This window comes from Synchiropus splendidus, chromosome 6, assembly GCF_027744825.2.
Source record: "Synchiropus splendidus isolate RoL2022-P1 chromosome 6, RoL_Sspl_1.0, whole genome shotgun sequence".
Classification (NCBI taxonomy): Eukaryota; Metazoa; Chordata; class Actinopteri; order Syngnathiformes; family Callionymidae; genus Synchiropus; species Synchiropus splendidus.
In genome coordinates, this window is record NC_071339.1 from 5610889 (window position 1) to 5627274 (window position 16386).

The 16386-nt window shown below is 42.0% G+C and overlaps 1 protein-coding gene across 1 annotated transcript in view; it reads right to left on the minus strand.

The window, feature by feature from the left end:
* Window positions 1-14079, minus strand: part of cntn3b (contactin 3b) — a 70920-nt gene extending 56841 nt beyond the window's left edge. Inside the window, exons 1-2 of the mRNA XM_053867763.1 lie at window positions 13745-14079; window positions 2280-2415 (exon numbers count right to left, since the gene is read on the minus strand). Of these exons, the coding sequence (XP_053723738.1) occupies window positions 2280-2334 (55 nt within the window). The 5' untranslated portion in view covers window positions 2335-2415; window positions 13745-14079. The remainder of the gene's footprint in view (window positions 1-2279; window positions 2416-13744) is intronic.
* Between the last annotated feature and the right edge of the window lie 2307 nt (window positions 14080-16386).

Sequence of the window (16386 nt, forward strand, 5' to 3'; positions counted from 1 at the left end):
CGCAAGACAAAAGTCTCACTCACCAACTGTCATGATGGAGATCATGAACGTGTCAAAGAAGTCCAGAGTGAAGGGAAGGTGCAGCCATGATAGTGAAACCAGATTTGTGGCAGCAATATCCTCATGTGCTGTAGTTGATTCATAGAGACTAACTTTCTATATGGTGGCGTCCTAAACCAATAACAACAATCGCAAACGTCATACAGATTGCGTAATCTGACCGAGCCAGCACGGAAACAACAGCACTCACTGATCAACGCTTTCGTAACAAAATGAAGAGCAGTGGAATATAGAAAAGAAACCAGGATGTGATCAGCAAAACACCCGTCCTCACTATAACATTTGTCTCAGTGGCAAGAACACACAGGCAGCAGGTTTTTTACTGCCATTGAAATTTGCGTCTACTTCCGGCACAGGACCCTCGACGCCACGAAGTCGTAATTCTGCCCCTCTGAAAGATTTAAACCTTTGTGCGCTGTGTTGACAAATCACTTGCTGTTTCAGCATGAGTAAACGAATGGTAAATCTCCCCGCTGCATTAACATATGCGGCCAGAATTTAACACAACTTTAACCTTACAAATGACAGATATTTACAGCAGAGTTGCCGAATCTGACCCATATCGAAATCTAATAAAGCTACAGCTTGCCAAAGGTGTTTGGTGATGATGTATGAGCCAACTAGCTGTAAATGCTTGTGGCTATAAGCAAAGCATTATTTCATGACTGTGTGACAACCTATTAAAGTCAATGTGTTGTGATCTGCTTTTATTTTGGTTTTATTTTGTACTCGCACTTCCACTCTCCTCTCTTGTTTTTTTTTTTTTTTTTCTCAAGCTTCACCTTCGACACAGAGCTGAACCTGATTCCTAATCACCCGCTGGAGGTGGCAGCCTCTATCAGAATCAGAATCACTTTATTTATGTGGCGGGAAATGCCTTTTACTACTGCTCAAAACAAAAGAGAAATGAAGAAACAGAGAAAAAGGGTAACATGGGTAACTCAACAAACATGCAAGATAAAAATAAAAATATTTTTTGGGGGGGGGGCGTTCAAGTTCTGGTCTTTCGTTCGAAATCCGAAGCAAAAAAAAATCTGGAAATTTTTGTTTGAACTCCGATTTTTTCAAATTCCAGGATGTTCGAAAACCGGGGTACCACTGTATGCTACAAAGAGCAATTTAAAAGAACCTAAAATACATACAAACATAAAGACATAATATATACTACTCGCACAAATAAGAGAAAAGAACCATCTAGACAGTATTAACTGTACATTCCAACTGGTTCCAGTCTCAGGTGCCAGACAGACGGCCAAGTTTCCAGACTGGTAAAATTAGAGATTGCTCCCTTGTTACTTGGGCTCATGTGTTGTACTGACATCCACTTTTGATTTCCAGATTTGTGGCCACTTGATGATTGTTTTTCACCCAATTTTGGCGGAAGTTTTGAATTTTGGACCTTCTGAGACATTTGGACTCCTGATATTTAGTGATTGTGTTTTGTGGACTATTGTTGGACAATCACAAATTCTTGAATTAAAGTGCTGAACTGTTGCTGGAGCTGACTTGTTGCTCCCTCAGCACTTTTCACTTGGGTTCCACACTGCTCAGAAACCCCTCACACACAATGCAAAAATCTCTTTTTGTTGCCGTAAAATGTGGATGAAAGAAAACGTATTTCGTGCACTGATATTCGACGGCATTACACTTCATGAAAATGTTGGAAGATAACTTTCACTCGCTCTTTGAATAGAGGGTTGTAATTATGGTATAGTTACCGTGCCGCTCTTCCTTGGATCCCAAGTGGCCACAAGGGTCGAAAAAGACACGACAGCGAGTGGATTGTGCTAAAATGCAGGTCTGGATTCATTAGATGGCTCCCGATAATGATCTGGACAGGCCATAAACACAAATGGGATTGGACTCCCAGTTGTCACCGAGTGTGTGCGCAGGAGGACACTGCTGTAGGGAACAGTGAAGGACGCCTGCTGTCCGTGGGATGTCAGCAGATTAACCAGAGTGACTTTTTCATGCTTTTCCGAGGTTATTTACAACGGCAGCCGTCGTCCTCCTCAACAAGCAACAACGGCGTGTTTGATGAATGCAGTCCTTGCTAAGAACAAAATGCTATTAATAGACTCGGAGAAACGCTCACAGGTAACACGAAGCAGCAGCAACGCTACGATAATATGCATTAACAAAAACAACAGAGGTGTCGTTCCAAGTATGACAACAGGCAGGAATGTCTCTCAAATATAATAAGTGTTAAAATATCTTACCTGCAAGGCATCCGGTGATTGATAGCAGAACTATTTGTTTCCATGGAAACGTCATCTTTCGTTGCCAAGGGCTAATTAGACTCTCATCCAATCGGGTGTGAACGGAAGCTGCTCCCTTGAATGCAGGTCCTTTACGCTGCGGAGAAAGTAGTACTGTGATGAAAATGTGGTCCGTACAACCATGAACAGCGTATGCTTGGATGAACACAGCAGCGCATTCGTGAGAGAATCGTAAAGGACGAAACCAGCTGAGGAAAAGTGTCACACACGGAAGCGGCTAAATGGTTATGTGCGCTTCTCCCCCGTCCCACCTAACAAGCTCAATTCAGCAGCTTTTAAAAAGTATTGAGGTGAAAAAAGATTGACCTCAAAAATACTTCCCCCCCATTTGACTATTAATAGCAGCAGGCAGACGGCGTGCACCACCACAAAATGCCGCTTCGCTTTTTGGTTTGGTGGTCAACTGAATGTGACCAAGTTTCTCTGCAGCACACTTACAATACGCACGATGAAAGACTTAAAACGCACCGTGTTAGATTGAAATGCTCAGAAAACGTGAGACGGTGAGGACCACGAAATTCTGACGCCTCTGAAATGCATTCTCGACCTGCAGAGCAGCACTCAGTCGTGGAGGAGAAGGCATTCGTCTCAAAGCATTTTAGTCTTCAATATTGACTGGCAATTGTTTGGACTTTGAAGGTCCAGGTTTGGAATGAATCTTGGTTGAAACTGCTGCTAAAAGTACAACCTAACAGTGGAGTTTCTCTGTGCTCCCTGTGGTTCCAGGGTGCTTTTCTTTGGATCGATTTTACAGTTACGTTGCTCTTACGCAACTGTTTTGTTTCCATCACACCTCATTCCTTGATGATCGTGAACAGTCCTCCACAGCTGATGATTTACCGGACCAAAAAATGAAAAAAGTGAGATGAATCCTTAATAATAATTTTAAATTAGGTTAGGTAGATATTATTAAAAATAAAAAAAGAAGATGATGTCACAGGCATATTTGCTGCTGCACTTACGTGGACCACTCTCATCGATCTGATCTGGATGAAGATGCATCATGTAGATTTGGGAATGAAGTGACCCGATTCAGTTCAGAATTCATTCATTCGAATCGAGAGGGGTGGATTATGTCAGTCGTTGATTGGGTCGCCGTCCATGTGCAGACCCGATCCGATCTTCTCTTCCTAGCTGGTCTGATTCTTCTGACTCTCTGTCACACGACCAGTAAATGAATCCTCATCAAACATGAGTCCTGTCCACCCCTGCCACAACAACACAGCTGGCTCTGTCAACCAGCAGCGACTAGCAGCAACGGGTGAACATTAATATAAAAATAATGCGGAACAAATGTTTGGAACAAAATAGAGGTACGAATAGCTAGAGTAATGGAATCTGGAATTGTTGCTACTTAGCATGCGGCGGTTTGTTCGCAAATGGATTCAGGAAGTAATGTGGAGGAGTCACTTTGTCTATGCTTGGAGCTAGCTGTGCTAGCGTAGTTCGGGCCAGACTGATAGCATGCTCACCAGCATGCACATCTGGATCGCATCTCGTAACAGAATACATTCATTTTGATAGAGGAAAAAGTGTCCTTGTAAATGCAGCTCCCCTGACTACTCTCTGGGATCCGATCCGGATACAGGCTACACGCTGTTTGAACAATGGGCCGTTTGCCGAATCCCAAACGGAGGTGGTAGAGCGTAGCAAAATGAAGTTAATATACAAATCCGAGGCATATACATCCAGATCTGGGCAAAATACGACGGATTCCAGTCGTGACTGAAACACATTTGAGCACGCCAACATAGCGCGGTTAGTTCGAGCAGTTAATCCCAGACATTTCGGCTGAAAACTACTGACGACAAATAGGTATTTACGTCTGCACTGGAAGCACTCGGCATTGAACGCATATTTATTGAGAACTGTTTTTATTCGCACAACAATTTGGAAAGTGTTTTGGAATAAAGTGCTGACAGAAAAAATAAAATAAAATAAAATAAAATAAAATAAAACAAAAAAAACAACAAAGGCTGTTCACGAATTCAACAGTCTGATGGCTGAGGGGAGGAAGCTGTTCCTGTGACGGGAGGTTCTGGTCTGGATGGACTGTAGCCTCCTGCCAGAGGAAGAGGAACAAACAGTCCATGTCCAGGGTGAGAAGGGTCGGCTCTGATCCCACCTGCACGTCTCTGGGTCCTGGAGGCATACAGGTCCTGAAGAGGTGGCAGGGTGCAACCCATCACCTTCTCAGCAGAACGTACGATGCGCTGCAGTCTGCTCTTGTCCCTGGAGGTGGCACAGTGCTTGCGAAAGCTCACGCAAACATGACATTTTGAAGAGGGCAAGAAAGAATGATTTCAAGTGAAGACAGAAATCCCACGTTCCGTGTTGTGAGGGGAAACCTCCCCGGCAGTTCCAGCAACTGCTTCCCTGATTCAATGGACCAAAATACTGGAATTCATTAGCAAGTGAGTTAGCGCTTGAGCTCTCACTGCTTCTCACTTTCAATACGGCTGATTCGCAGAGAGTCACTGCCAGATGATTCTGTTCTTCCACTCTGTAGAATAGATTGGTTTCGATCAGAGGGAGATACATTGTCTTAAGGAGGTTTTACAAAGCGAATTAGGTTGAGCAATAGGAGAAGACTCCAAATCTGGAGTGAAGAGGGCTCACTCCTGGATTTACAGTAAGATTAGGTTTTACGTTTTTCGGGACGCTCCTCAGGCTCTCTGTTACAATTAGCCGTCAGCTAAATGTTACACACAAACGCGATGCAAATCAGCAGCTTTGCGTTTGCATGACCTGCAAATTCAAATGAGCAGTGGCAGTGTTTTCACCTCTAGCTCAGGGTGATGGTGACCTTCACGAAATCCAGCTTCATCCAATTACCCGCTAAAAAGATCTCCACATGCCGTTACGACCGTCACTGGTGGGAATGTTTATCTAATTGGCCTCGGTTTTTAGCCGCACCACCGCTAACAAACAATGTCGTGGAGGATTCATTTGAGGAAGTGACTACGAAGAAAAGAGAGCACCACGCACTGTGAAGGTAATCGACTCATATTCCGTGAGCACTTAAATGAGAAAACGTTATCGCCATAGACAATATAATAGAATGGATTTTTTAGTCTATTCGTTCTGGCGCATCTCAATAATGTAAACAAGGCTAATCCCCACAAATATTTTTAAGGAAGGTGTTCCTACCTCACCTGGTGCACCACGTTCAGATGACTGTATAGCAGAAACCAAATGAGAGCCACATCTTGAGGGTGGTGACTAAAAAAATGAGTATAGTTTTCTTCATTTTAAGGGAGTTTTTTTCTTCTTTTTTTTGAGTAAGCCATCCACGCCCAAGATAAATGAGAGAGGTCATAAAACCATTGGCAGCCCCATGGTAACAGTTTGTTCTCCAGCTAGACCTTGACCAAAAGACACATGAACAGTGAGAAATATTAGAGGTTTGAATCAGCAACTATGAAGGAACAAAGTCCAGAGGATGGATTTATGTCTTGAGTTCTGTCCTGTAAAACCACCCCGCCTCCTTGTCATAACTGAAACAACTTCCTGAGCCTGCACATACAGTACGTACTGCTTAAACCATCATCTTTCAAAGTGCAGCAGAAATAGCTTCATGTTGCCTCTGATGGATGAGGGGAATCAATCCAGGAGGCTACAACCACCCACCTATGGAACCTTATTTCAAGAGCTCGCCTCAGTGATCTAGTCCTTTCGATCACCCAATGAGGTCACGGTCGTTTGTGAGAAAAGGAATGAAGATCGATGAAAAAAAAAAAGATATTTTTTTGTCTCCTTTTTTATTATATATATATATATATATATATATATATATATATATATATATATATATATATATATATATATATATATATATATATACCAAAGTCATTCAAATTGAAAATAAAAATATAGAAATATAATTCTTATAACATTAAAGTGCTATATATATATATATATATATATATATATATATATATATATATATATATATATATATATATATATATATATATATATATATATTAGCGAAACTAATGATGGACCCATACATAGATTGAAACAACAAAATATTGTTTATTTTGCATCAGTTTGACAATAGCACAACAAATCACGATGGTGTCTATATTCACGTTTTTATATCACCTTATTTAAACTAAAGCTCTTTTAATGTCTTGAAAATATTTGTATGAGAATTTCAATTTTATAAGAATTTCAAGTACATTAAATGTAGTGGAAACCCTGGCCATTGTGTCGTGAAAAACATCCCTGAACAAAAGCAAATAGATGCATTTATTTGCTTTTGTTCAGGGATTCCTCCATGTTTGTTGTTGTTGTTATCATCCTAGCTGTGACGTGTCTTGTGCATCAGTGTGATCAGTAGACCAGGAACTCATGCGCTTACTTTCATTTCAATTCAGTCACTCTCCGAGCCACACACACGGTCAAGATGACATATTCACCAGGATCCCCTTTTTCTTTGCCTCAATTGCTCAGTTGCAAATGTCAAGAAGGGTCAAAACCATGAAAACTTGCGGTCATCTGCTCTTATATAAAAAAAAAAAAAATGCTTTTGCAAAAGACTTCTTGAACAATAATATCACTGTTATTACACTGATATTCTGAAATTGCTTCGACAGAAACAGGAAGTGACACTGTATTATTAACCTTATTAAAATGCCCCAAATGGTTTACGCACAGCAGTCATTAGCCTAAGCGAAAAAAAAATAAATAAAACTTCCACAGAAGAAAAAAATCCACAGACAGCATTAAGTCACACATGTCAGACGGACAGACACTTGACTATTACAGCACTGCGCTGCATTAGGTCCAATGATCTATCAACTTAATGATTGTGAGGAGTCGCTCTGTTGAAGGTCACAACCAGTGGCTTCAAGACAGTAATTGTGGTATCAGTGGCACCGGAAGGGCTTAGCTCCAGCTCTGACCTACATCACAGTAAGTGGAAACTGATACGCCTTTCAGGATTAAGAATTCAACCCAGCCCTCCTTCTTACGACGCAACACCGTTGTGTGGATTAACCCATCGCCGTCATCGGGATTATTAAACAGACCTCAATTCCTTGTTTCCCCATTGTGGGGCTGCAGCTGTGCGTTGACATCAATGCGAAACCATCTTTGCCAAATGTGAGCCAGTGTGGAGATCCATCACAGAGCGATTCAGGTTCAGTCCCGGCACAGGACGTTGTTCCTCATCAGGTGTGACTGAAGGCACGGCAGGAGTGGATTTAGCCCTGTTTTTTAAACGTTTTTCCATTCAAAAAACCCATCACAGTGGATGACAACTTTTGAATTTCGACCGAAGGAGGCGCCATGTTTTCAGTCTGAGAGCTGAATTAACTGCCTTCTACTTTCTGGAGGATCCAGCCTCTTCAGCCCATCAGTTGAAATAGCTTCACGATACTTAGAGGAAAATCTCCTAAAAGACTTTGCTTGCACATTGGGTGATGCAGAGTTCATGATGTGCTATCACACTGGAAAAGGAGGGGGTGTTTGTTTTTAGCCACAGCTTTCTTTGTCACTCCGCAATACCCCGAGTTCTCTTCCCATTCAGCCAAGAATTTTAATAGACAGTGTGTTTTGGTTTGAAAGTGATGAGCCTACTTGCATGAAAAGCCTTGTTTCTTTCCGACGACAATGAAATGGAATGAGTTAAGTTGATTTGATGAATGCAAATGTGAATGCAGTATTTTTGTATCAGCTGCCTGGACTTGCCATCACACGTAGCAATGCGGGTTTTTGCTCTCACATTTCACATCAGGACTGTAGGGCACAGCGCCTGCTTTGGCTTCCCGGCTCTTTGAATCATACGATAAGACTTTATTAATCCTCTTAAGAGGATTGGTTGTTAGCGCTGGTGTTATCTGGAAAGAGAAAAATCCAAGATGATACGTAGAAGAGGTTTACCCCTGTTGATGACTCTGCGTGAGTCTTTCAAAGAGCGTCAGTGAAGGTGCAGCTCACCAGTGGAATCCATTAGAAAACTGTGTGCTCAACGACGTAGCATGCATTTATCAGTACACCTCTGGCTATAAGCACATCCCCTTTAAGATGGTTACATCTTCTTCCTGTTGAAAACTGTTGCATGTTCACATGCCACCTCGATGGTGTTAGCAGATTCTCCTGTTTGGTCAGAAAAAAATGCCACCTTGTGGATAAATGTTTATTCCAGCATTGCTATAGTTATAATCGATTATACATCTTGCAATATAAGTCAGTTTTTTTCTTCACATGTTTCCATTCTCAGGCCGCTGTTAATCCCATATCATTGCCCTTTTCAACATTCCTGTGGTCCATGTCGTGGAAGCAATACATTTTTTGTTGTTTTAAGAAATTGTTCATGATGTTTCACGAGCATTATTATTGTTATTTTCAAATTCATATTTGCTGCTTCAGACAGACGAAGAACGCAGACGGGGAAAGGGCACAAACTGTGTAGGTCAACCGCGATAGCAAATTTTGCTGGTTGATTATTGATGTCTGGGAAGTCAGTTTTACGTTACGCATGTTGACAGATAGGTGTTTCAGTGGAGAAATTGCAGAAGATGTCACATAGATGTCATATAGATCGATGGATCGATAGATAGATAGATATAGCGCCATACTCTCCTCTTCACTGACGTTGAAGTCACAGTGGCTGAAACGTGTGGTTGTTTCCAGAGTTGAAGGAGCACCATCCCACAGCTAACACTAACCACGACCCCCTGCAAAACATGTGCTTCAACTGAAAGCTTTTGGCGTCAGCATAGGTTGCAAAAGTCGCTCTTTTCCAAGTCAATATATTACAACGTAAGACTGGGGAAGTGTTGACGGTCCCAAAAATGATTGCTGAAAAACATTATTGTCACCCAATTGAACCACTCATGCAATGATAACACATCACAATCATGCAAGTATGACCTTTCAAATGCAGTAGACTTCAAGTTATGTCTGTTTCAGGCGGGGCGTGAAAGTTGCCTATTTTGTTGCCATCACAAATTCCACAAACTGCCTCATCCATGTGGCTGGACTCACCTTGCTCATTAGGTCCCCACACTGGGGCTGAGGCCATATTTATTTCCTCTATTTCATGTTCTCACTGCGGCCTGAACTGTGAGTGTAAGCATGCAAGACAGCTGAGATGACTGGCAGGTGAGTTCACTCGCCTCGGAACAAACCCGCTCAGGGCACCTGAGACTGGGGGCACGGAGTAAAACCTCTTGTCAGTCACACAAGCTCTGTGTCTTTGTGGGTGGAGGCAGCGCCACAAGCTTGCACACACACGTACAGCAGTTTGGAGACAAGGAAAATAAACACGAATGACTCATGGCATTTAATCGAGGTGGGCAAAATGATACAAGTTCATTTGCGTTATTGTTGGAATATCATCAATGCCGGACTGGATGAACTCTGGATGGAGTTTTTAATATTCACAGAATATTTACCAAGCCATTTTTCTTCACTGTACACTGCTGGCCCTGGATAACACCAGGTGATCTGAGCATCAAGCACCTTTTCTGAAGATTCCACAGGAGATCAGTACCAAAAAAAACCCCAGGCTTGGGCCTCTTTTTGTCCACTGCTTATCGACGTCATGTGCGACAAGACTGGCCGACACATAATTGAGATGATATCAGTTTTAATTCATCTAATCATTGCAGAGGTTTGATAGTGGTCAGAATTATTTCCATTCATTCATCATCCTCCTAAAAGATAAAAAAATAAGCTCAATTCGAACCATAATTTACACCAAACAACGCATTGGAAACGGGAAGTATAAGCCATTCAGGATCTCAGAAGTTCCCTGTTTGGCCGCACGTTTTTTTCTGACTGTGTTGGTAACGTTGCTGACCACCGCGATCGATATGAAGTTTTGAAGCTGCCCACAATTTCTTGTTTTCAATGGCGCTTGAGCGAGCAAGGCAGCTAGCTGCAAACCTTCAGCATCCCATCATCTGTCTGCACCCTCAACATCCTGCAGATTCTGGAATGTCATTCTGATTTTATTTTTGGCCCCAATTCAGTCAACCACACTCACGGAGCCACACACACCGTTTCTGAGTCACTCTCTTCTTCGACAGCCTATTGTCAAGTAATGTATTGAAGGCTGGCGGTCAAGATGACATATTCACCAGGAGCGCCTCTTTTCTTCGCCTCAGTTGCTCAGTTGCAAATGTCAAGACGGGTCAAAACCATGTCCAAATAAACGTTACCTTCAGAAAATCTTCACCGCATGGATCACCAAAACGTAGAAAAGGCATAAAAAGGTAGCATTTTACTCACATCATAACTGCATAATGCTTTCTGGTTAAAAAATTGAATTCAATTTAAAACAACACAGACAAACCAATATATATATATATATATATATATATATATATATATATATATATATATATATATATATATATATATAGAGAGAGAGAGAGAGAGAGAGAGAGAGAGAGAGAGAGAGAGAGAGATAGACATAGATAGATATAATATTATTTCCCAATGATGGACTGCTACGAATAAAAACATACTTTTGTTTTCAGCCAACAGGGGTCATTCAGTGAGACAGGCAGAGCCGGAGAAACTCACAAAAGCTCCCAGGAGACTTTTGTTTGTCACATTGCCACTGCATCACAGAAGTGTACATAAGAGTGATTCATGGACAGGCAGTGAGCTTCTTTTTTTTTCTTTTTTTTTTTAATAGCACGATTCAAAAATTATGGTTTTGCATAGGTATGACAATATTTCCTTCATTTAATAGTGAATTCCATGTGAACACAATAAGAATTTACAGGTTTTTTGAGAAAGTCATGCTCAGTTCCGACACCTGCTGCGTCATGTCGGATGTATTTCTCACTACTCTGCCATATCAGTCATTTCTGGGTCGTGAATGCAACGCACATTCAAATACTACATTACATTTTCAATTGAAGATGAGTGTTTTCTGGAGAGAGCTCTCCAGATAGATTGTATCTGATAACATCACGTGTGTGTGATGAAGTTCATTTCTCCTTAAAGCAGAGCGTTGCCACAACAAAACGTGCGTTTCTCTGTTCTGATAAAAACGACCAACACACAATTGGATATGCAGCCGAGGATTATGATCCAGCGGATCAACCTCAGGCCCAAAGCACCTATAGATATTTGCAAACGTGCGATAAACACTGGACACAGGGAACAAAGCTTTGCCAAGACAATGGACTTCTCTCCTCTTGGCTCCCTCAACTGGAATGATGAGTGAAAGATTGCGCTGCCAAATGTAATGAGGCATCACACTTTCACCTCTGCAGAAGCTCAACCTAATGGAAGCCGTTGGTTGAACGCGTTCCAAAGTAAATGAGATGGTTTCTTGGTTAGTGCGGCCTTTGTTGGGCACATAATTGATAGGAGAGGTGGTTAAAGGTGCCTCCTCCCGCCGCCCTCCGCCCCAGAGAGCAGGGTAATAGCCAAAGAATCTAATGAGGGACTGAGGATTGGAGGCTGTTTGATTGTTTGCTCGCAAGATCTGCATTCAGATCACATCCGCCACATGGCGGCGTGCAAACAGAAGAGGCGTAGAGAAGTTCAAATCTGATTCTGGATCAGTCTACTTTCATTTATAAATTTGAAAACGATTTATAGTTTTTGTTTATTTTTTTCTTTTCAACCGCAATGAAACGATTCTGCAACAGGAGTCGGGGGGGATGAGGGTCGATGCCACAGGGATTGACGCCATCTGAATATACAGCTGCTCTCTGGTGTTGCCAATGAATCAATTGCGCACTTTTGCCTCTGAATTTATTTGGAATGAATGGAAGAAGCAGTTTGCTGTTTGATTTGAGCTGGTGAATGAGCGGTTGTTTGAGAAGCTGTTGCACAGAATTGGAAGAGGAAAACAGTCAGTAATTTCCTAGGCCCTTCTTCGCGACATAATATTACGCCACATTCAGATGTTTATTAAAAAGCATTTATCACTTGTTAGAAGTGAATGAATGAGTTGCTGGCGCCTCAGTTGTGCCTTCAAGCGCCCGATCGTGCGGAATTTATTGCCCGCAAAACTAGACTTTCTCCTCATCACGATCACACAGAGAAAAGATTCATAAAATCAGAGATTGTTGGGCTCCGTATTAGTAGATATGGACAGTAAATGAATTATTAAATGCAAGTTGAGGCTAAATATTTAATGCCCCTCTCTTTTAGGATTACATTGGACTTTATAAAACGGAGAACTGAATGAGTTTTTATTCCGGGTTTTTCCTATAAATGGATTTCTCGAACATAAAAGCCCTTGTGGTCTTTGGTTGTGTTAAAGTTGCAGTTGTCAGAACTCAAGTTTCTTATATTTCTAGGGTGGGTTTTCTGGCATATGGGCACAGCTATCTGCAGGCGGACCTCACACAGCTGTGAATTTTCAAATGAAAGCAAATCCCTGGAAGACCCTGGACGCCCCGAGTGACTGCCCCCCGTGTCAAACGCGGCTGCAGTCCTCAGCTGCTGCCTATCGCCGGGCAGGAAAGTAAGTGCACTTAAGCAGCGATCCATTTCTCATGCCCATCATCAGCCAGCCACATCCCCAGACCCTCATCCCAGATGCAGCCACAAAACGCATGACTGCGGGTCAAGGAGAAGGCACAAGGGAGACGCTCACACTTTCTTATTTCGGGGATAATTCCGCACAATCCATTTCACAGCCCTTCTCCTGGCAGCACGTTGGCCCTCACTTCCTCCTAAAGAAAATGGTGCTGTGCATGCAGCCAGGCTGGATATTACTCAATAATCTGCCGCACGTCTTCACAGACATCCCTCACCTCTCATTTGGCTTGTTTTCCTCCAAAAACACGCAGCACAAGATCTATAAATAAACATGAATGGCGGAGAGAGTGAACGTGATCCCTGGAGAATAGTGGGATACTTTGAAGATGCACCAGACGGAGTATATTTTCCCTCCTGCGTCTCCTTTTGTAGTCTGGGTGGGACGATAATAAGTGCTGTGTACCAATATTTGGATTTCCACAAGCATTGCCTTTGCACAGACACCGCGCTCCAGGCGTCTGTGAAATCCTGTGAGGATGTTTGGAATATTATTCACCATAAATATGAGGGTATATCAGTGGGAGGGCATGCAAATCTAATTGACTCGCGCCCTTTTTTTGCTGTGCTGGGACTGCAATTACCAATAAGTTAGAGGGGACTTGACGCGGTGACTCTGACCAGGGTACAGCACCATATGGACTTTGTCCTAGATGAAAGAAATGAGCCCCATCAGGGGGAATCCCAGTTGGACCATTTGAGCGTTGACTCCATCAGCATCACTGGACGCCTGTGACAGCCAGCAGCTCTCATGCTCTGACTCCTAATTTTATGCCATGTAAGATAGATGAGGACATGCCTCCAGAGGGTCGTTCGTCTTGAATTTGCAGCTCAAAACTTCACTTGCGTGTGGAGGGAATGGAGATCATAAATGTGGCACTTACTTGAGAAAGGATGCTGCTTCTTCCTCTTCATTAAACAAGTCGGATTGTAATTCCACTATCCGCGTGGTTTCAGGCTCTAGTGAGCTGGAAACATTCTTCACTGCAAGTGTCAGAGACCAAAAAAAAAAAAAAAAAAAGGCTTGATCTGCGCTCCGCGTGTGCGCTCTGCACTTTTACTCCGCGGGTCTCAAAAAGAAGAGCGGCGTAAATCCCCCGGATCTGAGACTCGAGCGGATGATGGTGACGGTGATGGAGCTCGCTGTTTGCCCCTCGTACTCCAGCGTCGGAAAGCAGCAGCAGCAGCGGCAGCGTGGCTGTCTCTCGGAGAGGAGACTCACAATGTGTGCATCCTCAGGCTGAACACGCTCTTTGTGCGCAGGAACAAGCGCCCACTGGTGACGCGTCAGAGCACAGTCCGCGGCTCTGTGCTGCTGCGGCACAGAGATGGAGAATTGCGCCACCAGCACACGGACACCTGCCTCTCTGCCAATCTCCAGCTCCGTCACAATTCTCGCTATTATTTGCTCATATTTATCCTGCGGTTAAGCTGGATTAAAAAGCCAGAACACTGCGATTACTCCGAAATTATTTTCACAGAAATATACGCAAGGCAAAGCAAAGAATCGCACAAAGCTAAAGAGATTCACTATTATTATTAATATTACTGCTGTCAGTCGATTAAAAAAAATAATCGAATTAATTACAGGATTTTGTCATGAATTAATCGAATTAATCGCATTTTTATGTCATATCTGCTCAAGGTCTCCTGAAAAAGAATTTGAGTTCTTGGATATATTAAAAAATTGTAATGCATGACTGATCAATTGAATACAGTAAGAAGAGAAGATTTGAAATCCATTTTATTTTATTGGTGAATTGTGCTTGATAAATGAAATCCAAAAGTAAAGGTCAAGCACATCCGCAAACCAGTTAGGCCAGGTGCATTATTCAACAATGTAAAACAAATACAGCAATACAGTTAAAGAAATAAAATAAATCTGTCTTCAAAAATGTAAAACAAATACAGCAATACAGTGAAATAAATAAAATAAATCTGTCTTCAAAAATGTAAAACAAATACAGCAATACAGTGAAATAAATAAAATAAATCTGTCTTCAAAAATGTAAAACAAATACAGCAATACAGTGAAATAAATAAAATAAATATGTCTTTAAAATATAAAACAAATACAGCAATACAGTGAAATAAATCAAATAAATCTGTCTTCAAAAATGTAAAACAAATACAGCAATACATGAAATAAATCAAATAAATCTGTCTTAAAAAATGTAAAACAAACAGCAATACAGTTAAATAAATACAATAAGGCTGTTTTCAAAAATGCAATACAAATACAGCGATTCAGTTGAATAAAATTCTGAAATAAAATAAGGCTGTCTCAAATAGGCACTTAAGCTCAATGTAGCAATTCAAAAATGAATAATAGAAGTATAACACGCCTCTAAATGAGGCAAAATGAAGAACCGTTGAGACTCATAATTCATTGTGTTACATTTTATAACAGCACTAATTGTTATTATTATTATTATTATTATTAAAGTGATTCATGTAGTCAAAGGTTGCTGGACCCAAAGAGCACTTTCATTTGATAGAGTGAAGAAGCCTTTCGGAATAAAGGTGAAACCTTCTCGTGATCCAAACCCCGGTCCAGTTGCCTTATTTAGATTCTCAAAATATTGATCTCCTTTCAGATAAGTAGGAGCAAGCCAGTGGAAGAGGAAGAGCTACTAGATTTGATCGGACATTTAATTCAAGTGATCATTGATTATCCAGGTGCCTCTGTCATTCTTTATAACGTCATCCGCTCCTTTTCCCTCAGAACTATGATTCAGAGCAGTAACAGCTCGTGTCTGTGCCATATTTGAATCGGAAAATCAACCTGTCACACCTCTCAAATTCACCCGAAATGCAAGGTAGTAAATGCTTGCTTAACCTGAACAAATCTGAGAGAACGATAGGTGGAGAGTTCTATTGGTTTGAGTCTCCCATGACTTCAATATGCATTTATTCCTTGTCCTCTGCTGAGCGCGCGGAGCACGCCGATCCTTCAGACGGCGTCCAGCCGAGACAGGCCATCAGTCCAGAGATGGAGCGAGACAGACAGCTGCTCACCCAAGAAACGGAATCAGTCATTAGGCGCCAGCATCTTGATCGAGAAACCTTTCCATGAAGCCTGACACACTGATCGTGAATTCTAACTAGACTTTCACCCAGCAGCTCATTCCGCCCAACAACAACCGCACAACCCAGTGGAAACTGCGTGCGCTAGGCAGCGGTGGGTGGATGAGTTGTCATGACACAGTTTTGCAGTGTCCTCATTTTCTTCGGCCACTAGATGGGGCTGGTGGCTTGGACTTGATGTGAAGGTGCATTTTACATTTTACAGCGGACAGTGCCATCTGGTGGCCTCCGAAAGTCGGCACACTGTTTCATGAAACCTCGTCCACCCATCACTATCGTGTAAAATAAATAGTTAGAAGGCGGTACTCTTGACCTGTTGGCCTTCAAGCTTCAAGCAAATTGCAATTCTTTAAAGCAACATGCATGAAGCTCTCCATCAATATGTCTTTCAGATTTCAACCATGTCCCATTTCTGAAAAACTAGACGTTGTCATTTGAG